General features: G+C 42.0%; 1 protein-coding gene across 1 annotated transcript in view; it reads left to right on the forward strand.

Moving 5' to 3' along the window:
• Positions 1-26,887, forward strand: part of LOC108885614 (cadherin-4-like) — a 182,670-nt gene extending 155,783 nt beyond the window's left edge. The window contains 10 exon segments of the mRNA XM_018680029.2: positions 5,662-5,799; positions 11,211-11,396; positions 11,746-11,999; positions 16,352-16,418; positions 16,420-16,495; positions 20,666-20,902; positions 21,700-21,933; positions 22,078-22,217; positions 24,758-24,922; positions 25,377-26,887. Coding sequence (XP_018535545.1) covers positions 5,662-5,799; positions 11,211-11,396; positions 11,746-11,999; positions 16,352-16,418; positions 16,420-16,495; positions 20,666-20,902; positions 21,700-21,933; positions 22,078-22,217; positions 24,758-24,922; positions 25,377-25,583 — 1,704 coding nt within the window. The 3' untranslated portion in view covers positions 25,584-26,887.
• Positions 26,888-27,180: the final 293 nt, after the last annotated feature.

Consider the following 27,180-nt stretch of genomic DNA (forward strand, 5'->3'; position numbering starts at 1 on the left):
GGTTGCTCTTTAGATGCAGTGAAATTCACACAGTGCAAGGAAAAGCAGCACATATGATAAATGTGATCCCAGGTGTTACACTGAATCTGCCGCTATACAATAACATGAATATGCATACTGTATAGACGCTGAATACCCAATAAACACGTTTGCAACACATACTCTGTATATGTTCTGTCGCTTCTCCCATCACCCTCTTTCTGTCACACATTAGCTAATCATCTTCCGCCATGCTGGTGTCTAATTGGAATATTCATGTGCTAATTAAGGGGTGAATCAAGTTCTCTCGTGTTGAGGAGACCATGGGGTACATGGAGGTTAGCCTGATATCATTTACCTCTGACACCACAGAATACCAATTATTCTCCCTCGCTCCCCACCCACAACCTCTCTCCTCCGCTGACCTGATGTGCTTCCACATACTCCATCGCCAAGGCTAGCAAGCTGGGCTAAGCCATATACAGTACATATATGTTTGATTCCATACATCCTAAATTTTGAGTATAACATGGCTGTTTATATGTGGTTGCTTTGTATTTCTGTTGCACTGCATTTAAGACAGGGGAAAGAATTAATGTTTTACTAAAAATAGACTCATCTACCAGACTACTAGGGAAGAAGTACATTTCTAAATGCAGTGTAACTCTGATGCAGCAGGTAGCAGAGTGGGAGATGTCAGGGTGCCACAGCTGGCATGGATGTTCTCCCTTTGTGCCCTCCCTCCATGGCACCAGTTCCACTGGCAGGCAGAACTGTTGTCTTTCATTACCCCAGGCTGTCTCAATCTCCCATGGGCCCTGGGTTGGAACGGTCTGGCGTGGCATGATGTGGTGTGGCCTGGCGCCAGGCTGTCCGCCGGGCTGATGCCAGCTTCACGTTGGACTGTCTCGCCGACGATTAGGACATTGCCTGGACTGCCTCAAGGACATGAGTGCCCACGGCCTGGCTCTATTGGGTTCCACAGAGCCCGACTGGGGATACAGGCTGAAAGCGGGCATCCTAAATGGGCCCGGGGCTTTATTGTCTCTGAGATGCTCAGTTATGTTAACTCACCCCCCCTACACCCAAGCTCCAGGAGCCAGGCAGCAAAGCCTTCGGAGGATTGAGAGCAGGATGCTGAATGAAGAATATTGAAGCACGTAGGTGGATGTTGACTGCTGGTAGCCAACATTCAATCAAGAAAATATCCAGTCAATATCCACCTTATTATGTGCACCCAGCTAGTATTGAATTGGTCCTTTTTTGTCTTCAGAAAAGACTGACTTGTTCCATTTATGCCACTCTCTTTTTTCACCCTCTCTTGTAGATGATGTTTTTCTACTTTGGTCGGGGTCAAATATTTCAAATATTTATTATCTCTTTTCAGCAGCTTTTGGATAAATATTCAAAACATTTCCACAGTTATTTGAAAATCTTTTCTTTTGTTTATTCTAGATTTACTGGGTTTGATCCACTCAAACTGGGGGCAGAGATCATTTACATTATAATATGTACAGAAACATTAATCATTAAGAAGCAAACAGGTAACGAGGTCAAAGAATGATTTGCACAATTCCCCTCTCTGTGCAAGACATGCCCTTATCCAAGGCAAGATCATGTGTGGTATCTGTAACACTAATACTAGGTTATCTAAAATCTAGAGCAAAGTTTCCCCCTTATGTGATCAATAAACCACACTGGCATGTCCTTAAGTAACTACTGGACAGAGGTTTTTAATACTATATCAGATGCTACTAGAGAAGTGGTTGCTACAAACCCATCTGCACCTTTATTCAGGATCTCTCCTCCCCGCTCTCTTTCTGTATCTACATTATTGCTTTTGACATCTTGATAGCAAGACGATTAATTGGAAGTCCAAATACCCTGCCTCTCATTCTCCTTTGCTTCTGAAAAATTCTCACACTCACGGCTGCTCCTTTTTCTTCTCTCTGTGATTTGAGCAACTGTACAACCACGGCGTGCTACTGGCTGACATTTCTCTTCTTTTAATGTAAGTTTGTTTGGATTGTTGCATTGTTGAATGTCTGGATTCAACAAAATGTTAGAGACCTTCCACGAGTATCTTGGTCTATTGTGACCAGTTTTTGGTGACCACCTTCGCTTGCATTTGACTGCTATCTGGCATTACTGTTTTAATGTGTTTGTGACATTCTGGAACCAGAAAGTCTGGCAACGTGTTAATCACGCCCATATTTGCTTAATCATGTCCGGTGTGTTGTATTGCAGTGCTCAGTCGGACGATTAACTAAATGCCTCACCCAGTCTGTGTGTTTTATTCTAGCAGCTTTATTCTTATGTGACTCACAGCCTTTATTTATCCAGTATGTGACTCTGAGCTGTTTTGCGTAAATGTGGAGGCGTATCTAATCAAGTGGATTCAGAGTTTATATCTCAGATTTACCTACGTATCTGAGTGAATGTTTCTACAATGGGATTCAGACAAAAGCTCTCAGAGAGCAGTGCGCTGCCTGCAATAAGTGTCCGCGGGCTTGTACCATCTTCAAACCAGTCTTGAGCTGTTTGTGTCCTCAACCCAACCAGAGAGGCATCCCTGTGAGGAATGAAGAGAAAGACAGATGATGAAGATGGAAACAAAACAGGCTTCTCTGCATATTTTGCACTAACTGGGGAAAGATGTGACAGTAGAAAATAACTGTGTACTGTATTTCACTGCCGGAGCTTCCACAACTGCCAGTACTTTACTTGTAACTAAAGGTATTGCAGTTTTTCATTCACAATGTGGATGTGTTACTGAACTCAAGAGAGCCGTAATAAATTGAACTGAATTGAGCTGAACTAAAATCTAATGAAATGGAATCGAATAGCATCAAATCAAATCCAGTAAATTTAATTGAGGTTATCTCAGCTGAACTGAATTGAAACTGTCGTGGGGGGGTCACTGACACCGTGGGTCACTGAGGTAGAAAGAGAGTGGAGTCAAAGCAAGAAGGGAGGGCCAGTCTCTACAGTTTTAGCCATGATTCTCAGGCCAGTTGAGACAGATTGTAAGTGACAAGCTAATGACTGTGGCCAGTGGTATCTCGGCAGGTCGGAACTCAATTCACAAAACGACACAAAGAGCGAGTCTCTCTCTCTCTTTACGCTTGTTTGAGTGGTTCTGAACAGCACGCCCAGTGAAAACACACACTCAGCTCAAGTATAATTAATTCACCACTGTACTTGTGTTGCTAGAAAACCCACTCTTTCTCCATTTTCTTGTTCAACATCGTTGAGACCATTATTTCTTTTACTGCGTTGTTGCTAACAAAGTCTCTCTGGAGCACAAATCCATTTGCTTACAAACCATGAACAGCCAAGTTTCTCCACCTGTCCTGCCTGCTGCTTGGCTTGACTTGTCGAGTAGCTAACATTGATAGCCCGAAGCTATTTTCCTATTTCTTTCTTCAGTCTCTTGGATGGTAAACTACCTTAATTGGGGGCCCCATGAAAAAAGAGATTGGCTTTTATTGTTGGCAGAGCACTGCGTACAGGTGTTTCCATAGTCTCTGATGACTTTCAGCTTTTACAGATTAAGTCCATGAGGCTCAAGGCCTGTGTGGGGAGTCTGGGCTGTTGCTGTTGGTCATGAGACAAGAAGTTGCATTGCCTGCCAGCACTGGACCCTAATCTAACAGAGAAATTTTCTGTTCAGCACTTGTTTAGGACTCATTAGAGAGCCCTTTACTGGCTTGTTGGGGCAGCCACTTTTGGACAGCAGAGTGTGCTCGGCACTGTGTGTGTGTGTGTGTATGTGTGTATGTTTGCTGTGCCCGTTGTACATGTATACCCGGTGCGTGTAAGAGTCTGAGTGTCCCACCTGTTCCCACTCACTGGAGCGTTAGCGGATGCGCATGTGAGCACTAGAAGGGCCATAAACTCGCAACTACTCTCAGATGAGTGATATAACCCTGCAGGATAGGACGCATCAGCCGCATCCCCTGCTGTGTGAGAGCTCCACCTGCTGGCTCTGCTCCAGTCATTTCTCTACACCTGACCAAAGTAAAAAGGCGTCCATCAAAGCTCAAGCCTATTAGCTTCCTACAGCCATCTGGTGCTATTTCTAGATTGATGTATGTGACCGGAGCTAAATGAGTCTGCAGAGAGACACATTCATTGAAGGCTCTGTTTACTGAAGCGCTCTATGAGGGGAGATGGTATTGATATTTCATTATGAGTCTAATAAAGGGCAGCCAGTATTGAGTTTTCATTAATAAGATTGGTTTGGTGCAGATTAACATGTCTACATACTTCATGAAGACTCGGAGAGACGCTAAATGACTCCAGATGCATGATTTAACTGGCCTCAATGGTTTGACTGATCTAACAATCAAATGCATCCTTCATAAGAAAAAAAAGAGTGGGAGGGAGAAAGGAGATATAAAGATACAGAGACACTGGCAGAAAGAGAGATAGACAGATAGAGAACAGACAGGCAGAGAACACAGAGCAACCAAGATGTGATGAGAAAGATAGGGAGAGATCAAAAGAAGCACAGAATGTGAGTTAACAAAGAACACACAATAAACCAGAGGGAAAAAAGAGCAATGACACAACCCAAAGAAATAAAAAAAGAAAAGCAAAGACACCGCCACCTAACAGGAAGCAGTAACTGGCAGAGTTTGCTCTCATTCCTCCAGGCAGTCCCTGATGCCAGTGTCACTGGCCGTCAAGTCTTTAGAAAGCGTGACCCCACAGTAAATTTGACGAAGCTAGCCTAGCAACAAATGAACACAAGACTGTGGGTAGGATGCATTGTGGATGTTGAATGCTTTATTCAACATCCACAATGCATCCTACCGACAGTGTGCAGAACACTGGCCTGTCCTTGACGTCCATTCTCTCCCGCTCCCTCTCTTTTCTCTCGATACAATGGAGGCCTGAGCCAAATGTATTAATAGGAAGAGGAAGAGACCACAGAGCAGAGGGGCTTATAATGTCAGGACACACATATACAATATGCACCTGCACTACTTTTCTCCAGTGGTATGTCTGGGGACAGACTAAACTTTCAGTACCATGTATGTGATGATGTTAGAATGTGGAAGTACAGTTTGTTTCTTTTTCATTCACTCGTGTCTAAACAAAGCTTAATTTTTGATGGTGTGTCTTCTCATGGCACTGTAATATTGCAGTGTGTGCTGCAGTACACTCTGGGGCGACTCCCCCTCACTGTGACTGGACTAAATAAGGCCCGTTCACCTCCCGGTATTATCTGCAGCACCGTGGTGCATCTTTAAGTGGCGGTGGCTCCATTAAAATGAGTGATGATCCAGGTCTGTTCACACAGCGGAAAGCCAAGACTTGTAGGCAATAATGGATGGGCCTTTTACCAACATATTGCTCCCTCTCTGCAACTTTGTGTATGCCTGCTCATGTCTGTGTGTGTGTGTTTGTGCTGTTTACTATCTGTTATTGAGCAAATCAGGCACTCTAACAGACTCCAGTTGTTCTGTACTTCCAGTGAGTGGGAAGCTAAAGACTAAGGGAAATGTGTGTGCATGGCTGGGACATGGAGGGGATTTTTCATTTATTCATTTATATGACTCACTGTGTCATTGTCACATGTGAGAGATATTTATTTTTTTGATTCAGTTTTTGTGGATGCACTTGATAAACCGGTCCCTGAGTATGTTTTCTGTTTTTTTCTGATTCTTTTTACAGAAAGTGTCCCAGTATACCATCATTGTCCAGGCCACCGACATGGAGGGCAACTTGAACTTTGGCTTGTCCAACACAGCTACAGCTCTCATCTCCATTACTGACATCAATGACAATCCCCCAGAGCTGACAGCCAGGACGGTGAGTCAAAACTAAATGTTAAAAAAAATCAATCAATCAATCAATCAAAAAGATGTTTTTTTGTGTGTGCCACAAAGTAATAAAGGTGCTCTTTGGCCATAGGCAGTCATGTCTCAGGATAAGGGCTTTATTGTTTTCATCAAAATCAGGTGCCTGTTCCTTATTTGGTGGCTGTCATCATTGTTTAACAGCTTTTGCCATAAATATATTATTTTGCTGTTTTTTCTTCTTGTTGTTTTTCTATGTCAAAATATTAACTGAATTAAGGCTGGAGAGGGTCTCACTTTCAAAGACAATTAAGATTCTGCCTCCCCTTCCCACCACACTAGGTCAGAGGTCAGACTTGACAAGCTTTGAATTTGTGCCTGTCATTTTAACAGTTGTTCAGTTAGCAGCTGTGCCACACTTTGAGCCATTATGCTACTGTACAAAAGGGCGTATCATTATTAGGAAGAAAAGGTTACACAGGCAGTTAAATCAAAGACTACTGTTAGAAAATAAATCATCTGGTCCAGAAACCACTGAGATGAGGGGAATGCAAATACAACAGCTGACATAGTTATAGGGTAGGGACAGATACAGAATACAAAACAACTGGGACAGTGTCAAAAAAACACTGTGAGACCAACATATGGACAGACAGAAAAAGGTACTGTGACTGAAAAGTGAGATCAACATCAGTTTTGGTGATGGGGAGTGAACTCCTCCCTCTCTATCCCCCCTCTCTCTCTCTTTCTCTGTGCTGTCCCCGCCAGCGGAGGCCTCTGGTGGCCAGGGTTTGTCTGCAGGCATCTGGCCGTAGTCCCTGATACCTCCACATTGGTCTGACAGGAAGCCAGGCTACAGCTGGCCCACTTTTTTACAGCGGTGTGTGTGGTTAAATAGGGAGTTGTTTGTTTTGGGAGAGTTAGGGTTACTGTGAGAGGTTATTGATGAGGAAACAGCAATTGAAAGCACAGGCTCTTTTGTGCTGATAGTAAATCCTATGTATGTATGCCTTTAAGTTTCTGTAGCGTATCTCGTGCTGTCTATTCTCAACCTGGTCACAGAACAGAATCAAATGCTGACCACAGCCTGACAGACCCTAGCCTGGATTGTAGCTGCTCTTTATGGGAGCACTTGGATTTCTGAGATTCCAGAGAGGGACAGATGCTGTCTGCAGCAGAGCTCAGAAGCAGCGCAAGCAGTGTGTCAGCGTCACACACTGTGATCTCTGTCTCCTCGGCGGGGCCGTCGTCAGCGTGCATGCCAGTACAGTTCCAGCCGCATGCTCTGATAAGAGCTCCCCAGCTGTCAGGGGTAGAGCTCACCAAACAAGGCTGCCACTCTGCTCAGAGCTGCTCTGTCCCCCGTCTGCGGTGCTGGCTCCATCACCGCTCTTCACCGGGGAGAGAAGCCCTGGACCAGAGTCCTCCCACCAGCCAGAGATGGACATGCTGCGCTTCAACAGACATGCAAAAACACATGCACATAGTCCTTGTCAAGTACAGTACACAATGATGAGACATGCATACATGTATGCCCGCACACTCTGTGATAAATGTTTGTCAGTTCTTCAGGGCTTCATTATTTTCTCCACAACACTCCTGAGTAAAATTAAAAACAACGATTTGCCTGAGCTTTTCACTAAAAGAGCAGCTGACCAAATTTTGATGTGTGACTTAAAGATGGTGATGATTAAAAGTGAGTAAAAATGTGTTTTTGTTGTATCTCCGTCACTTAGACACAGACAATGACACACTTCCACATGAGCATCTGCAGCAAAGAAATTGTTCTCCACCAGATGCTTTTTCCATTGCTTTGTCAATCTCTAGTTTTTGTTTTGCTTCCCACACAAGCAACTAGACTTGGAGTAGTTCAGTAATTATTTGTGTATGACAGACGCGAGAATAATTCATTGCTCTCTACGGGAGGCACCGAGAAAACATAAGCACACTAATTAAGTAAAATTGCTTGCGGGGGCGTAAACCAAGCTGATATATTGCATCTAATTTGGAAAAAAAAAAAAAAAGCCAAATGTTTTATTCATTTCACCGCATGGGCCTGAATGCGCTATGTTAGTGCTATGTTCGTCATTATGTGATAAACAAAAAGACAGTGATACTTGCCACAATCTATCTAGTCAAACTATTTAATCAAGTGTATCGCACCGTAGCTGAAGTGTACCCAGTGGTCTGTCATTCACTGAACAATAATGAGGAGCAGGAGATTCACTTGGAAGACTTGTGGGGTTGAAAACTTGAACTGCCAGCCACGCAGGCTTACAGATCTGAATACAGGACTGTTTGTAAATCACTTGTAGAACTGTTCCTCCTAAATAGCAGAAAGAGTTGAAGTGCTAGAGATTATTGGCTTTCACCTCTTTCCCCTGCTTCCCACTCTTTGATTTTGATTTGTGTTTAAAAAAAAAAAAAAAGAAGAGCAGACTGCAAGAAAAAGCGGAATAATATGTCTGTGTAACATGAAAAATGAGGTAGAGGGTTGGTGCCAGTAGCTGTATCTTTATTACACCATAGTGAAGACATAACAGCCGTCTTAAGTGGACTGATGCCAGTCTGTTATCAGTAGGAGTCTGTTTTGGGACATTTATTCTACCTAATGCTGTCATTACCATTTGGTGTTGTTTTCAGCACCCCATGAAGGATAAGAAGAGCTCATTTAGTCTTGTTTAGCTCTAGCTTCTGCCATCTAAAATGGTACATTTTCATTTGCTGAGTCAGTTTTCAGTAAGAAGGCAATAGATTTCCCCTGCTGTGCAGTGCACATTGATGTATATTTATTTTTTTTATGATTTGGGATCTGTACAGTACCGTAGCCTCACTAATTTCCCCTGACTGGCCTGTAGCTCGAACGTTTGAAGGCTAAATATGTCTACAAATATGAGAAATGGTTGTTGTCATGCATAACTGTCTCTGTATGATCTGGGTTTTGTTAAGTGCTGTCCTTGATACATGAGGGTTCTGCATGTCAGAGGTTCATAAAATAAGACCCTGGCATTAAGTGTTAATCATGGTGCTTATGCTTTGAATGGTGAGGTTTAAAAAGTCACATTATCCTCAAGGACAACACCTTAAACGCCCATGTATTTTTTTCTAGTTAGGTTCTTTAAAGTGAGACTCTAACTTTTGGAGTAAAAAAATAACACTTTCTATCTGCAAAAAAATAAGGAACTTTTAAGTGATGAAATGCACCCTCGCTCAGTTCAATCCACTTAGCTTTAGCTGCCTCACTTGGTAGTATGTTACAGCTAATGTTAGCAAACTTGGGATAGATATTGCTTTGTAATCGAGAATAATGAGTCAGGACATTAACTCACTAGCTATGAGTCTACTCTACTTGTGCTCCAAAAACACTGTTTTTAGAGGTGTTCAATACATGTACTGACTGTGAACTGACTATACTGAATGGCCATTCACTTTGTAAACAGTGCAGAAGTTTAGTACTGAACTGAAAGTGTTAAGTTGAGCCTGCAACAGATTGAACTTACCACCGAGTCAACAGTGAACATTGCAGCAGTATGAAAGTTGATGCGTTCACTATGAAGTGCATTTGAATGGGGATCACTCAGCTTAGATGAAAAGTAAATGAAGTGCATAGGCAGTGACTTTAACTCTTTAAACTGTACTTAACAAAACAATTCGAATCAGCAATAATAGTAATAGTAGTAGTAGTAGTAATTTACATTTTTTAGCTTTCATTATTATGTGACTGCTGTTACACAGTCTCACTATCAAAGACTGTCAACAAAAGCATTTTGTTGAAGAAATCTAATTAAATGTTAATTGTTAGTATAAATAGTTCTCAGAGGGTTTTGTTGTGATCCTGTATATCCTCTTTGCAGGCTTTCAGGAAACTTGCCCTCAGCTATTGTTGCTGAACAGCATCACGTGTCCTAAGCTTTGCATCTAATAAAGCTCTCCTTGTTGAATGTTTAAACGGGCAGAGCACATAAAGTTTGTATATAAAGCCCTATAAAGCCCAAATCTATAACCCTTACAACACTTTTTGTGACATTACAAGTCGAATTAAAGTTTATGATTCTTTTTATTTTTGTCCCATTTGGATTTTACATTCACTGCTGAAGCAGACTAAGGTCCTGTTTGGCGATTACCTACAACTGAATCTTATTTGCCCTGCTTCTTTTCCCCTTTTTTTGTAACTACAAAATCCCTCAGAAACCTGAAGTCTGTGTCTCTCATGGCTTATCAATGGGTCCACATTGCATTTTTAGAGAAAGTGGCCATTTTGGAAGCGCCCTCCCCTACAGTCAGCACCATTGTGTATGCGTCTGACAGAGCATATTCCATTTGGCTGTCTGACAATGTGGCCAAACAAGCTTGGAGGGTTTGTGGTGGTGTTTGTGCTAAAGCTTGGGGTGAAAATGAAATGGAGGAGCCCACACACCAGAGACTGAGAGTGCATATTTAATTTGTTCAGTGCTTATCAGCCTGGTCGTACTGCAGGGGATATAGAAGGGGGGGGGGGGGGGGGCAGGAAGAGAGAGGAATCGGGTTGGTTTGGACACGACTTCAGTCCCACGACGATGAAGCCATTAAAGTGAACGGCAGCTGGCAGACACACACCATAAACAAGTTAACGTTTCACAAGAGGAAACACAGATTATCGCCTGACAATGAGAGCTTTTAGTGTGTGTGTGTGTGTGTGTGTCTACCTTTGAGTGCCTGTCCCTCTGTAGTCCAGATAAATCCCTATAGAGGGGGACATGTATCCTATTGCGCTGTAAATTCTTCTTCGGGCTCTGCAGCTGTCACCAAGTTTCCTCCTAGAGTTAGTTCAGAGGGGAGTTGTTTCAGATTGCAATATAATGAAGATCATTAGCCAAAGATTATTCCTACCGCTGCCTTAATTACAGTACTTATCTAATTGCTTATTAAGACCTAGATTTGGTGAATGCACAGAATCTAAATTAAATGGGTAAACACTTAATTGAACAAATCCATTAGTTCAGATAAAGAGTTTCATATGAGCAGACATGGTGTAGAATAAGAGACTGCATTAACATAATGCGAGCTATGATTCTCTATTATCTACATTTAAACAAATATGTCTCCTTCCATCTTTTTTCTTCCTCTCCTATCTTTATAATTTCTCCTCCATTTGTTTTGCTACCATTTCCAATTCATATTTTAATGTAATGAGTATTATTGGCGTGACCCTAAAAGCAGTTTGTTTTCATAATAACAATTACAGAATTACAGGAAAATGCTTAAAGATTGATGATGGCACAAGCAAATATTTTAAATCTCAATAAATCAACTTATTAACGTGCATTAGCCGACTGCTGGAACAACATTGGCATAATTTTATCTCTCCCCGCTATCACCTCCCCTCCACTCCCTCCACTCCCCTCTACTCCCATTCACCTCCTCACCTCCCCCTCTGCTCTGCAGTTTTCGGGCGAAGTGCCAGAGAACAAGGTGAATGTGGTGGTGACCAACCTGACGGTGGTGGACAGAGACCAGCCCCACAGCCCCAACTGGAACGCTGTCTACCGCATCGTAAGCGGAGACGACTCGGGACACTTCACCATCCGCACCAACCCCATCACCAATGAGGGCATGCTGACGGTGGTCAAGGTAAAAAAAAAAAGAAGAAGAAAAAAAGAAGCTGTTTGTTTGGCTTCTCTACAGTCATCCTAGTGTCTGATAATTAGCTCTTTCAAAATGAAAGCGCACAGTTGCTTTATTATTATTCAACACTGCATCTTGTGTGTTTCCACCTGCTCTGAAGTGCCAGATGCTGATGACTGAGTACTTTGGTCTCACATTGTTTTCACTGAATTATATGTCATTTCTCAAATTGGAACACAGTTAGAACTAATCTTGCAATCAGCTACACTCATTTTCCACCCATCTCTAATGATTTTGTTTTCCGGGTCTCCCTCTCTGTTTCCCCTTGGCTCCTTCCTCTTCGGTTCCTCCCTAGCCGGTGGATTTTGAGATGAACAATGCCTTTATGCTCACAGTGGTGGTGTCCAACCAAGCCCACCTGGCCAGCGGCATCCCGTCCTCACTCCAGTCCACAGCGGGAGTCACCATCTCTGTTCAAGATGTGAACGAGCCTCCCGTCTTCCCCGGCAACCCCAAGATGATCCGCTTTGAGGAGGGTGTGCCCGCAGGGACAACTCTTACGGTGTTTGCTGCCCGAGATCCCGATCACTTCATCCACCAGATTGTCAGGTATAGGTTTAAGGCAACCATCTTAACTCATGATACTAAAATCCTATAATATATATCTTCAAACATGTATTATTGGATTTTTTGGGCCTCTTCTGGGTGGCAAAAATAAGCTATAAACACCAACTTTACATATTATTATAATTTGATGTTAACTTGTTAGAAAACAGTTATTGTTCTTTGTAAATTCAGTTATTTGCACATCCAGCAAATATGGAGCCTCATCAGCATTTGCAGTCGTATTTTTGTCCACCTTGCATATACCCACGCTCTTCTAGCTCTTGGGGGAAATATCTGTCTTTTTAGCTAAATGCTCCACTATGTTCTCCAGGTAATTGCTCACTTTGTCTGTCTGCCATTTGGTGGATTTTGATAGTGTAGAGTTTAGAGTGTAGAGTTTTTTTGCTGAAAACAGCCATTTCATGAGAGTTGTGAGAGGGAACTAACATCTTAAAGTTGTGGGCCATAAAAACAAAACAGTGAGCTGAAAGATGCTAAAAGGATCCAAAGGTTCAGATAATATTTTTTTTGTCACTAGAAGCGACCTCTGTCACATATACAATTATTGTATCAATTGTTGATTATTGTAACAGCTTTAAAGTGGTGATGTAACTTTTATTTTCCTTGAACTGATTTTGTTTATTTCAATTTTAGTATTGTAGACAATGCTCTGCTTTTATATTTGAACATATCAATTTGCATAGCCTTTATATAAATTTCTTCAATTATAATTGCCTATAACAATCAGGATACTAATTACATTGAATGGAATAAAGAAAAAGGGAAAACATCATAATCAAACATTATAAAAACTATTTTAAATTAGTTAATTTAATTAGGAAATATTTTTTTTGTTTCTGTATGTGACTTGTAGCTATGGCAGTAATGAGTGCTCATGCTAGCTACTGCATTCTCTTTATTCCAAACCACCAGTTGTTATCAATTGTGTAAGTGTAATTTATTTAAATGAAGATTTTTAGATATATTCACAGTTAATTACTTGTGTGTCCAAGGGAGTACTGAAGCTATTCTGAAGACTAATAACTACTATAAAATCATATCTATTGAGGTATTTCCAATATTTTGTCCACCCCGCCTTTCTATCTTCCTCTAAATCTGTGTGTCACCAGTGTTTAATCAGTACCGGACAGTTTCTTCACAGTTTATCCCTCTTCTGTGACATTCTCAACTGACCCCCCGCCCACATCCCGAGCTCCAGTTACCTCCCCGTTGCCAGGCGACTGGTGTGAAGAGGTCATCCTGTAATGAGCTGGACACTGTCCGCCTGCCCTCCTTAGATCCCTGTCTTCCTCTTCTATTCCTCCTCATTGATCGCTCCCTTCATTCCTCCTAACTGGGATGACACACAGCGGGCATCGTGCCATCCCGGCATCGACCTTGTGCGACAGAAACTCCCACATGTCCACTAAGGTCCAGCGGAACCGTTCCGCTCCATCGCCGGCTCCAACCGGAGAGATTGATTTTTCTTAATGTCAGTGAGACGGCCTCTTCCACCGAGGAACCCAGTGGAAATGCTACTGAATTGATAGCGAGGGAGGCAGTGGGAGATGTACTCTTATATATACTGTACAATGCCAAAGGACTGAGCAATATCCACATCTCAGGCTTCTTCTCTTGAAATGACATGACATGCAAACTAAGTGGGCTGAGCTCTTCTGCCCTTTGAGAGAAGTAACTCCTCTTTTACTCTATTTTCTCTCATCCCTCCCCCCCACTTGCTCCTGTTGACCCTGTCACTTTCTTCTCTGTCAGTCTGTGTGTCTGTTATTGATGGGATCTCAGAGCTGCTGTCTTCTCCAAAGCAGCTTGCCCACAGACGTTCAGCTCATGCTCAGACAGACTCATCTCTGTTGCTGCTGCTGTATTCCCTTTAGGTGACCTCGCTTGAACTCCCTGCACAATATACACACAAAAGACACGGAAATGCACAAACGGAGACTCACAAATGCACACAAACATACACACGAGCGGCCACAGAGGATGAGCGAAAGAGCTGTGCATGAGCAGTAAATGGGAGAAGAGCCAGCTTGTGTTTTTTATGTTTCTGAAATCCTTGCCTTTCTTCTCTCTCTGGAGGAAAGAAAAGAGAAGATGATGTGAATCCAAGCCTGTTTGCCATCTGATTTTACTGTTAGATGTGATTTAAGCAGCAGCAAGAGTAAATTAACATGTGTTTGTGCATGTGAGTTTGTGTTTTTGTATTTCTATCCCTGCTAGGGTTAGAATATTAGCCCTGCAGAGTGAGGACATCGTAGCAATGAGGTCACTGTTGCTCGGCCCTCATTTCCAGAGGTCTTACGTTAGGGTGTGAGTTTAGGATTAAGGGGGTCCTTCAGAGATTTAGTATGACACTTCAGTGTAGCTGGGAGACTCATTACAGGCAGATTTAGAAAAGGGTGGTCAAAATGGTGAAAGCAGCAGAGGCAGAGATATCCTGATGTTTACACAATCAGCATAGCAGAAGCAGAACATTAGCAGAGCAGCTTCCAGTACACACATAAGATGGAAGAATATGGTTTTGCAGTTATAAAAATATCCCTCAGGTCACAGTTATTCACATACAGCAATAGGGTACAGAGCTGTATTGATTAAAATAGAAGCATATCTGTCCCATCAAACATGCATGAGATGGACTGAAAAAGGCATCTGAAACACCTCCTCTGTGGACAGTCACTTCAGTCTCAAGTACGACTCAAGCTCCAGAAAGGCTGGATTCTATAATTCCCATAATGCAACTAAACAGTGCCTTTAATTAGATCCTCTCTGCCTTCTGCATGCAATCACTTTTTTTCTACTTTTCTTCTGAACTTATTAAAACCCAATATATAGAAGAGTATTGAGGTTGTAAGCCTTCACTTTGACACAAACTTGGTTTAAACAAACTGATCGAAGGTGAAAAAGAATGTAAATGATTCTTATTATTACTTCACCAATTTAGGAATATTTGAAATTTTACCTACCATACACACTATGCATGAATTAATCCATTCATCACAAGGAAATGTATCCTGCATAGTGTCATTGGGGTCAGTTATGCCCTTGAGAAGTTGAGATGTCAAGCTGTCTGACTTTTAATGAACAAGCTGTTGTGTTGTAAAATAACAGAAATACTAATAGACTAATTTGGGATTTGGGAGAGATAGAGCTGTGTTAAAGAGACCCCGTAGTCCCCAGGACCACAAACAGATTATTTGCCTTAATGGTTGCAGCAGTCCTCCAAAGTATAGCAAGACACTTTGCTCTGTCTGCTACAGATAAAGACAGCAGGAGGTGACATCTTGTTGGCACAGGAAGGAGATGAGAGTGCCTGACATGCCACAAGAACACCAGACTCTAACCCGCAGGGCAACATCAGATCCTGACTAATACTGCTTGACAAGCTCTTTCACTAAAAATCACATTTATTTTCATCTATTTATTATTTATTCTCAAGAAAAAACACTAAAAATATGATGGAGGGTGTTCCTGTCTGCCTGCGTGTCCCTGTGCTCTGTCTGTTTGCTAAGTGTGTGCCAGTCCAGAAAGTGTACATCTTTAGCTGGAGGTGGAATTAGTTTTCTCCATGCCTGTGAGGCTCTGGCACACTAGTGTCAGCCTCCAACGCACTGCTTTAATTAAGCCCTGTTTCCCACTTGTCACGTTTTCTGCCGACCATGCTTACATTGAGAAACACGCCTATGAGCTCCCTCATTTTCTCACTCTGTCCACTCTCTCACCCCCACCTCCTGCCACCACGGTGACATACTGACCATCTACCTGACGAGACTTTTTGCTTGTCCACAATTAACCATTTCTCACCAGACCTGACAGAGAAGCGCTTCCTCCACATGGTCAGATGTTAAGCTCATCATTGCTGTTAATGGGATTTATAGACTTTAATTGCAGCTGTCACTTTCCACTCCACTGATGTATCGACCGATAGCGGTGATGAGCATTGCTGTGGCGGCTGTGTGGGTACAAAGAGCAGTGAAGTTGTTAAGAGCGCTGCGTGGCTGTTCTGCATATGGGTTCAGGTTTTCATCGGTCTTCATGCTAATGAGCTGCCGCTATGATAAGCTGGGTGAACATATGTTCCACTCTCCATGTCAGTGTAATATTTCAAAGGTGCTTGGCTGGTATTGCTTATTATGGTAATGAACATTGAACCTGATAATGTAGTACTTTGGATCCACAAATAAAAGGTTCAGAGCTGCTCCAATTCAAGTAACAGTTGGCTGCAAAAGTTAATTTCAGGAGTAGGTTTGTGTATATTTGCCTTTGGATTTAATGAACCTTCTGTCTTCCTTTTTTGTCTCTGCGAATATGTGTGTGTGTGTGTGTGTGTGTGTGTACAGGTACTCCAAACTGTCAGATCCAGCTAACTGGCTGAAGATCAACAGGACCAATGGTCAGATCACCACCTATGGCCCTGCTGGACCGGGAGTCTATGTATGTCAAGAACAATGTGTATGAGGCCACATTCTTGGCATTCGACAATGGTAAGTCTGGTAAGTCAGGATGACTGTGTGTGTCGTGATGACTTAATGAACAGAATATTACATACACTACAATAGAGGCACATGAGCCACACAAGAAGCGTGGCTGTAGGGATGGCAGTGTCTGTTGGTCCACCACTTTGGTCCAGACTGAAGCAGCAACCACTGGATGAAGTTGAATGAAATCTGATCTTGAGATCTTTCAAAAATATTGGATTGATTGACATGAAAATGGTTCCCTTCAAGATCAGTTGTGATAACTTTGGTGATGTCTTACTTTTCATCAGATACCATCATCAGGTCAAAATTTCGCTTTGGCTCATTTCTTTGGTTTATGAACAAATACCTGCAAAACTAATGACATTCTTATGGTAAATTACCAATGTTAGCATGCTAACACACCAAATTAAAGAAGTTAAACATGGTAAACCATGTACCTATCAAACATCATGATGTTAGCATTGCCACTGTGGGAATGGTAGCAATCTAAAATGAGTATTTAGCACAGTGTCACAGAGTTGTTAGCATATACTTTTAGTCTTCATTTTTTCCATCATTAGGAAAAAATAGCAATGGTAATGATGATAATATCTCAAGTGTCCTCTGACTGAAAAAGAAGCTGTTTGTCACTATTTTTCATCATCCTTCATTATCAAAGTAAAGTACCGCAGCACAGACAGGGGATAAATGTAGCAGTTAATATGCCACAATGTAATCAAGTAATGTGTTTTTTCTCACTACCAAGGCACTGATCATCTATAATTATTATCTCATTAAATCACATAAAATATAATGTATTCAGTCTATATCTTAAGGGAAGGATGTCATGCTGTCACGTTTTTCTCAACGTGACAGTGTCACTGCACAGAATATTAGCAGTATTAGCAGTAGCTTGTGTACCCTGGACAGTAGACTTATAAGCTATTTCATTCACGTCAGTACACCATTAAAACTGGGTTATGTGTGTCTGTCTTCTCATGCTTTGTCTTTGACAAAGGCTAATGCCAATTTAAATAAGTCTAAAGGAGGACAATATGTTAGCTTATTATGAGACTGAGTAACTGAGTAAGAATTTCTATTTTACTTTATATTAAAATCCTTCATGGACCAAAGCCACACAGAAGCAGAACTAACAGCTGTGGATTCTTCCACTACAAATACCATGAAATGAAGTTTTTTTTTGCTACTTTCCTGCCAGAGACACTATAGTATGGGAATGGGAATGAGGGAAATGGTTTGTTCCTACTGTACTTTTTACACTGCATATAATACTCACAAACATTCACTGAACTGTCTTCTTTTGGAAAAAAAAAAAAATACAGATAATATCTGTCAACGATGGTCTTAAATATCATCCTTAGAAACTTCAACAGTGTATGAAGCTAAAGAGCTAGAGCACTACAAATAGAGGTGCTTGTTCTCTGTGTAAGTAGGAGGGACCCAGGTGTTTTTACTCCAGTGAGAAATGAGGGATTGGTTGCCCTGAAGCACACCAACTTAAGCTCAAAGTGTTGACTGCCTATTGATTCTGGAGCCCAGTGTCAACAAGGGGATATATTCCACTTTGATTGAAATTCTCTTTACTTATTCTACTCAAGCGAAGCGTAAGAAGCAACAAAGCACCCAGCCAATCATAACCGACAAGACGGTCGATGGGCCTTGGGGCCCAGGGCAACAGACCTTTACGTAGTTGACGCACCAAGTTACTGTCTGATAGAGGAAAAAGTTGAAATACAACACTGATGAGCTACTGGGGTAAACTCTTTCCATGCTGCACTGCACCAGTAATTTAGTCCAGCTTGCTGACTGTGTCTGTGCAGGGGGCTGTCAACTGAATATCAAGGCCACAATATATCACTGCAGGCTGTTTGTTCAACAGAGCAGCGCACATATACTATGTACTTTCTTCATCTGCAGTTTTGGGTTGCAATGTTATGTGATAATTCAGTATTATCCTTGATTAAGCTTCAGTTGGAGTCTTACTGTGATGAAACAAACTCATTTAGCACTCTACAAAATTGTATAGATGATTCTAAGTAAAATTTTATCAAACCACTGAGTTTCCTGATTTTATGAACACGTATAAAGACATTTGTCAGCTTTAATGTTTAGCAGTGAAACATGGTTTATTACATTGAACATCAGTTGGATTATTTCATTTGTCATGATATCATGATATTGATTTTAACCATATGATCTAACCCTGCTGCTTTAACTAATTGTTACATATTGTTATATAGCACACTTTAAACCAGACAGATCATCATATGCTAGAAGCAGATATGTGTAAAATCTTAATCTTTAAATTTTAAATGAATTCAAAATTAGTGTAGTGGAGTAAATATTACAATATTTCCCTCTAAAATGTAGAAGTATTAGAATATATTAATGTAAAGCACAACTACCTCGAATTTGTGCTTCAATACAGCACTTGAATAATTTCATTGGTGGTTGTAACAATTATCTGGTCACATCTGACTTTATCTGAGCAATTTTACCTATTTTTCAATAACTGTGCAAAAAAAGTCCAATTAATTAAAACTCTGACTCCAATTATATGCTGTTTCTTTAAACTCACCCTGGAGTCTTTTCATCGTTTTAACTCTACCCATATGTTAATGTCAGTAATTTGAACAACATCCCAGAGAAAACAAACACTTTAAAGTCAGAGAGATTATCATTTATGAGTTTTGCTTTTGCTGATTTGTTCTGCACAGTGCTCATGGTGCCAACACTTCTGCCAGCGCTTTGATGACTTAAAGACCCTTGAAAACTTCACATCTTTTATTTCTCTGTGACATTAAATATTAACGACTAAATAAGCAACAATCAAAGTTACATTTTGAAAGAAAACATCCCCTTGTATTATTTATCATAAGAATTTAGCGCTCAGAAACTGAGTTAATCTGCTTCACTGGGACTGTTTGATCAGACTTCATTGACAGTGGCCTGGCAGAGAAAATAAAACAACCACCAATTGTCACATTTTGATTCAGATATTGCTAAAGTCTGATTGGTGCATGGAAATATGTGACATCACTTTTTTCAAGCTGAGTCCCTTCCACTCTGAACCTCTGAGATGTGCACATACAAAACAGCACAGACAATTTCACACGTGAAACAACCAAAACAGCTGCTCAATCAAGCTGATTAAGATAAAAACATTTTCAGGGTCTTTAATCAACAAAAACAATTAGATTCATTGATAAATGCCATTTTAAAGTTACACCCAATATCATTTTTAGTCTAGGAGATAAAATTTTTACCTCAAACTTGATTTCAACATCATTACAAATGTTTTCACTGCTTTCATGTTGTATTAACTTGAGACACAGCAGCAAAACATCAGTACACAGCACAGTGAGCGGGCACTTAAAAAAACAACGAGGCGCTTATTCCCAGCACCGTGCTGCACAGCACTGACAGAAGCAGTGGCAGAAAAACAACATTTGTCAGTCAGTATAAGTGCAGCTCAGTTGCTGTGTATGCCGTAATCAAAGCACATTAGAGGTTTTGCTGTTAACAATGCATAAAACATCCCAAAAGTGTCTCCAAACCTTCTTCTGGTTCTGTTCCGGTTTGGCAGTCCTTAAAAAAAAAAAAAAAAAAACCTGACTATGTTATGATGAGCTGGATGTTGCTGGATGCAGTTAAGTGTTAGTGTTTGAGTCATTTCCCACTAGGCTTTGCAGGGTGCAGATAACGGCACATCTTTATGTGAGCGTCGTCCCCTCCAATATGAGTCTCGCCTCAGCCTTTTCAGAAAACGACCAGCTCTAAACACAAGGACTGAAACGTTTATGTGTCCTTTCATTTGTTCCGGCTGTTTTGTTTGGGTGCTCCACTACAAATGTATACAGTATTGTCCCTTCACTCTCAGCCTCTCAGTAAACAAAAGATTTTTCTTCCCAGTTGTTCCTCTGCTTGTACGCCTCATTTTCTCACCTCTACACATGAATCAGCTGGAAAAATGTCACTGAAATGGAAGGATTGTTTTGCAGTCTTCTGTAGCTTTCTCACTGCGCCATTCCTCACCCCAACCCCCAACCCCCTAGTGCCTCTCGCTCCATCTCCAATCACTTCATCTTTACTCCTCTGCCTAACCACCGCTCACTCCTTCTCTCCATCGTTAACGTTACTATCTCACCTCTCTTTCCTCCTGGCTCCCCTCAGGCTCTCCTCAAGCCAGCGGGACAGGGACCCTCCAGATCTACCTGATTGATGTGAACGACAACGCTCCGGTGCTAATACCCCGGGAGGCCCAAGTGTGCGAGCGTGCACGCCCCAACTCCAGGATCAACATCACGGCATCAGATGCTGACGCAGACCCCAACGCGGGCCCCTTCGTCTTCGAGCTGCCTTCTTTCCCTGCCAGCGTTCGCCGCAACTGGACCATTTCCAGGCTGAACGGTAATTAAATGCCGTACATTCTCTTTAACGTGGTTAGAGTTCAGGAAATGCACCCTCGTGATGTAAAATGTAAGGGGTTTGGAGGAATGACATATCACTATTCGGCGTCCCCAGCTGAATTAAACCATAAACTTAACAGATGCGGATGCAAAAACGCCTCTGCAGAATAACTGGCGACATCAATCGAGGGGCAAGGGATCGCTGTGGAGACAAGTCCAAGTTTAACAAAATGTCTCACAAAGCTCACAGTGAGAGACGCGGGTGCCATCCAGTGCTGACGTACGATCTAGCATTTGTGACAAATGAGATCCATTCATCTCTCTGTCCCCCGAGCAACCGATCTGTCACCTAATCCACCCAGATGGATGTATCACAGCAGTTGTCTTGAGGACAAATCTGATCACATACCTGGGTTCTTCTCCCACTGAGGCTCTTGTCTTAGCTTGACTGAGTGATAGATGCTAAAGGTTATACATTCTCACAATATTTTTTTTTTTATGTATCTTTAATGCCTCTTCGCATGCATACATGTCAGGATGATTGCTGGCAGTTTGTTTGCTCGCAGCTTTTGTTTGTGTGTGTCATTCACTCATACCTACGCGCATGATGACATGATATCCTGCAGTAAACAAAATGTAATTCCTCTGCAGTACATTGTCTAATCTTATTTTCCCCTTCTTCTTCTTCTCCTCCTCCTTCATGTCTTTCTCCCTCCTACTCACTCTCCTCCATCTCTTTAACGTTGCTTCACTCTCCGCTCTTTCCATCACCAATACAATCTCACTCCCACGCTCCAGGTGACTATGCTCAGCTCAGGCTAAGGATTCCTTACCTGGAGGCAGGTGTGTACGAGATTCCCGTCATCGTGTCGGACTCTGGGAACCCTCCTCTGTCCAACCGCTCCGTGATCAGGGTCAAAGTGTGTCCCTGTGACGATAACGGGGACTGCAGCGCCACAGGGGCTGTAGCAGCCGCCGGCCTCGGTACCGGAGCCATCATCGCTATACTCATCTGCATCATCATACTGCTCAGTGAGTACAACAAAGAGGAATAATCAAACCTGAACACGACTGGAACGTTGTATTTGTTTGTACTGTACCTCATGGAAATAACCAGATTTAGCGCTGCTCACCAAATCTCGTGCCCCACTACAGCATCGTTTCTTTTTCTCACAGGCATGGTTCTGCTGTTCGTGGTGTGGATGAAGCGCAGAGAGAAGGAGAGGCAGGCAAAGCCCCTGCTCATCGACCCTGAGGACGATGTCAGAGACAACATCCTCAAGTACGATGAGGAGGGAGGAGGAGAGGAGGACCAGGTATCGTTTGTAGATAGTAAATATACTGTTTCCAATCAACCAACCAAAGCCATCAAAAGCTGTTGCCGAGCAGTGGCATCTGTGAGGAATGTCTTCTTTACAGAGGGTCAGGTAACTGATTGATAGAGTAGATTAGATAAATTTATTAATTCCTCACCCATACACTATGACATGTAACAAAAAAGATTTAAGTCAGTCTAATACATATTCCAACAGGACATCAGACACAGTGGCTCTGGAGGCTGTTTAGCCACATATTTAAAAACAATGTATTTAATAAAATACACAAATGAATCATTGATCCACTCGTTGTAATTTCCCATTAAATCAAATCCTCATATTCAATCAACTGTCTGTCGATTGAGCGTTGCTGCTCTAAAAATTAATAAATAAAAGCTCACTACAAGTGATATGACAAGACCTTCACAGTTATGTAAAATTCAAACCGTATGTCAGAAAACAAGCATCCCATGTCATGGACAGGTTTCACAGCAGTGAGCACAAATCAACCTAATAACACTCTGACAGACACTATGTTGTAGTTTGAATTCTCCTCCGGGCCCTCTCCTCCAAAACACTTTCCAATGAGTCAGGAGTCAAACCAATTATAGAGCCCAACATTGGAATCTTCCTTCTCACTGAGAGGGACTTCCTGAGGAAAAATAACCTGACCTCTGTCTTTTTAAACACAGCATTAACATTTTCTGACCAGTTCAATCTTATGTTGGTGTGAACCCCCAAGATATTTATAAAAGGAAACAATTTCAACACACTGATTATTGCTGAACAGTGGTGATGCTGCCTCTTTCCTTATTCAGAGCTCAATAATTAGCTTCCTTGTGTTAATAAAACTATATTTCATGAAAGGGGGAAAAAAAATTGCCTATGCACCACAATTTCAAAATTAACTGAACGTGACGAGCTTAGTTCAGCTGGACTGCAGATTTTCTAAAAGAGAGTGAATGTGTTTTCAGGGCGCATTCCGTGACTGTGCAACACTTGCGTGACGAGCCCTTCCTCTGCTCACAAATGCCCGTGAACAGCCGTGTTTTAAAGTTACGCATCTATTGCTCACTACATGCTCTTAATTAATATTATTTTTTACGTAATTGAAAACCAGCCTATTGTAAGCTCCAATATCTTTGATTAATTCAGAAATGTAAAAATATGCCATTTTTGATACTTGTTTGTTTTCCAACTCCCACACACATCTGGTGTGTAGCGCGTAAACACACGTAAGCATCAAGTGGCTACAGTTCATATAAGCACATTTTCACTCATGAACACCTGTGAGCATTGAGTCAAGCATTTATTTATCAGCTGCTGTTAAGATAAGTCAACCTGTTCTATTTATTTACAACATGTAGCTGACAGAAAAGACAGAAAAGAACAATTGTATACAGTTCATTTATATTAACAGCACTTTTCATCTTTTATGTACCATTTAGTTTAGACTAATCAGCAGTGAATACAAATTGAACAAGGAGCACATTGTGCACTCAGAATAATTTGCACATAAATATCAGCAGACTGAGGGCGCCTGTGTGTGTGTGTGTGTGTGTGTACATGTGAAAGAGAGAGCGTATTGACTCGCCAAAGATGTCACCTCCAAGATGAGGGTGTAAGTGAGGCATGGGGGTACATGAGCTCCACATACTTCAAAAGCAATGTGACAGTTAAACGTGAGGCTCGTATTTCTTTTCACTAAAATGTTGTGTAATTTTGTTTCTATTGGGAATTCTATATATCTATTCATAATTATGGATTACTAATAACACTTTAATTGAAAATTCTCAGCCTTCGTGCAGTCATCTGTCAAATGTGGATTTGAACTTGTCCAACACCTGCCCTATTCATCTGATCTAACACCATCAGACTACTACCTCTTCCCTAAGATGAAGAAGGAGCTCAGTGGTCGCCATTTTGACACTGATCACGATGTCATCGCTGCTGTGGACCATTTTCTCAAACAGTGCTGACCTGCAACTTTCAATTACCCAGAACAGAAATATCACAAAAGTTATTAACTTTAAACTCTCTACATAATCATTCAAAGAGTTGGACTGCATGTGCATGTAACACATGTTTAACTCATCTCCTTCTATCTTAAGCCACAAACTTATCAATCACCCCCAGTTTGTCTGACCACTAAAACATCATACTGTGAAGGTTAGTATGTGAGTCTAAACTGTATAGAATTAGTATGTAACATGGTTTTAGGACACGGCTGAAGTCTGCAGCAGTATCCATTTACAAAAGAGCTCAAACAGTATTCTAGAAAGCCCTGTAGCACAGATTTCACAGCAGACTTAACAGGAACTCACATCAAAGTCCGTGAGACTGTGAGGGCGAACAATGAGACCTGACCAGAAAATAAATTCCAACTTGGAAATTGAGCCCGTTCACAGCTGAACACAGCGAGTCTCAGCTTCCGCAGTTAGAGAAAGGGATTTGAGACAGTTAATATTTAAATTATGAAGGTGAAGATAAACCTCATCATGAACCTGACTCTCTGTTTCCCCTCCATTGCCTTCATCCAGGACTACGACCTGAGCCAGCTGCAGCAGCCCGAGTCTCTGGACCACATCATCAATAAGCCGGCAGGAGTGCGCAGGGTGGACGAGAGGCCTGTCATCACTGAGTCGCAGTACCCCGTCAGACCCAGTCTGCCCCACCCTGGAGACATAGGAGATTTCATCAATGATGTAAATTGGAGAATGGAAGAAAAATGATTTGCCGTTGTGTTGTTTCTTTAACGGTTCCTGTTTGATTATCTTGAAATATCTAGAGAGACATGCAGGGATTCACTTTTATTCTCCAGAATTGTATTCCTGTCAGGATTGGCGCGACTGGAAATACTGTATTTGGCCCCTGTGTACAGTTCAATGTCTGGCTCTGAAACAGCATTCAGGCCACGATGGGACATTAAAACCCTAATGGGTGGGTGAGCCAGATCAGACAAAGTTTATTGCAGCTTTTACAGTCTGGCACCCTGAACCTGTTTATATGTGAAAAATCATCACCTCTGTTATATTGTTGGTAAACCACAATGACTGTCTGACTAGGCCATCCTGATACAGTATTTAGGTCTAACTACGCAGTACTATAACTCAGAGTGGGAGTTGAAGATCATTTTATCTTCTGTCTTTGTGTCTCCAGGGTCTGAGGGCGGCAGACAACGACCCCACGGCTCCTCCCTACGACTCCCTGCTGGTGTTTGACTACGAGGGCAGCGGTTCGACCGCCGGCTCTGTCAGCTCACTCAACTCCACCAGCTCAGGGGACCAGGACTACGACTACCTCAACGACTGGGGCCCTCGCTTCAAGAAGCTGGCCGACCTCTACGGAGGAGGGGATGATGACTGAGAGCGGAGCGGGGGGGAGGGGGCTGGGCGGGGCTGCGACAGGGGTCGGGGGAGGCAGGGTCGGACGGATGGATGCTCCTGGAAGCCACGGGCAGGGGCCAAGATCATGACGCAGGTTCCATGGTGAACATGTGACGAACGGACCCGCACACAGGCTGCGTTAGTTCGCTCACAGCAACCAAGCCCGCAGACATGAATCCTGCTGCAACGCAACTGTATTCTGGCTTTATATTTTTTAGTGGCGAGTTTCTAGTGTGATGTTTTTTCTTTTGTTTTGTTTTTTTTTCTTTTTGTTGTTCTCTCACCTTGCTGGACCCAGAGCTCTCTGGAGACAAATCAAGGCGGTCGTGAGAGACACAAGTAGTGAATTTGTGCTTTGATTGATTGTTAAAACAAAACCATCTCTTGCTTTAGTCTCACACTGAAGAGAATGTTTTTTGGGAAGACGCTCTCTGACTCTCTCTTTCACTCTGTCAACTTGAATTTCCTTAGAACAGAAGCACTGTCATTTTATAAAGTGCCTTTTGTGGTGTGTTTTTGTATCAGACTCCTGCTATCTCAGGATCGGTTGCCATTTGTGCAGTACAGTGGAGGCACGTTCTCTCGTTGCCCCCCCTGCGCTCCTCAAACCAGCCCTGCCTGTCACTCTCCTCTCCCCTTCACAGTGGTGCAGATGAACAACCCCAGCAGCCAGTCCCAGGAGGGAAAGGACACAACCAGGGCAGACTATTGGATATCATAACCCTATGAATTACGGCCTAAAAGAAGCCAATAAGAGTCGTTTCGGATTGAAGACCACCCTCTTCTCCAAGGACCTGCTCAGTTTGACTTTCTCAAGCATCACCTGTCGACACAACTACAGCCACACGCTGACGTTGTCTGAGACCATTTTTATACATGTGGGGGTTTTCTAATTTAGTGGAGAATGCCTGCCTTTCCTCTGTGGACCCATGAGTTTAGGGAGCCTTTATGTTGAGACACTTGCCTGCCCTGTATGGTTTTGTGTTGCTTTCTCCACAGTGTAAAGCTTATGTAGGCATGATCTGATTAGTCAGACGGTGTAAGAAAGTGGAACTTGAAATGACTAGGAACTAAGGCATCTGAGAAAGATTTTTTTTTGTCGCCTTGAACATTCCCATTTTTTTATAGGCCAACAAAACTATTAAAAGGTGCATGATTTTTTTTTCCAAAATGTTTTACTCAAAGCACTTGTTACTATGTGGTGAGAATGTGAAAATAGTCAGCAGAAACTATATGAATATACTCTGTATAAAGACACTGAGAAAATAAAAATACTGTAAGATACCTATTTTTGAAGTATTGATGACATAAAAGTTGCTGCTCTCTTTCTCTAGCTCTTCACTGGGCTTAGGGGATTTTTGGCCCATTCATTTTTAATATGTGGATATTTTTGTTTCTTTGTCTTCTGTTGAAGCATAATTCCATTTTTTGAAATGCCTGCTTATACATATTTTGTTTTGCTCTCTCTCTCTTTTCATTTCTAAAAACGCTTTGTTACAGTCCTTTTATATATAAAACACAGCCTTCCCCTCTCGCTCTGTGTTGTCTCTGACAGACATGTTCCTCCTGTTGGCCTC

This window comes from Lates calcarifer, linkage group LG12 (assembly GCF_001640805.2).
Source record: "Lates calcarifer isolate ASB-BC8 linkage group LG12, TLL_Latcal_v3, whole genome shotgun sequence".
In the NCBI taxonomy this organism is placed as follows: domain Eukaryota; kingdom Metazoa; phylum Chordata; class Actinopteri; family Centropomidae; genus Lates; species Lates calcarifer.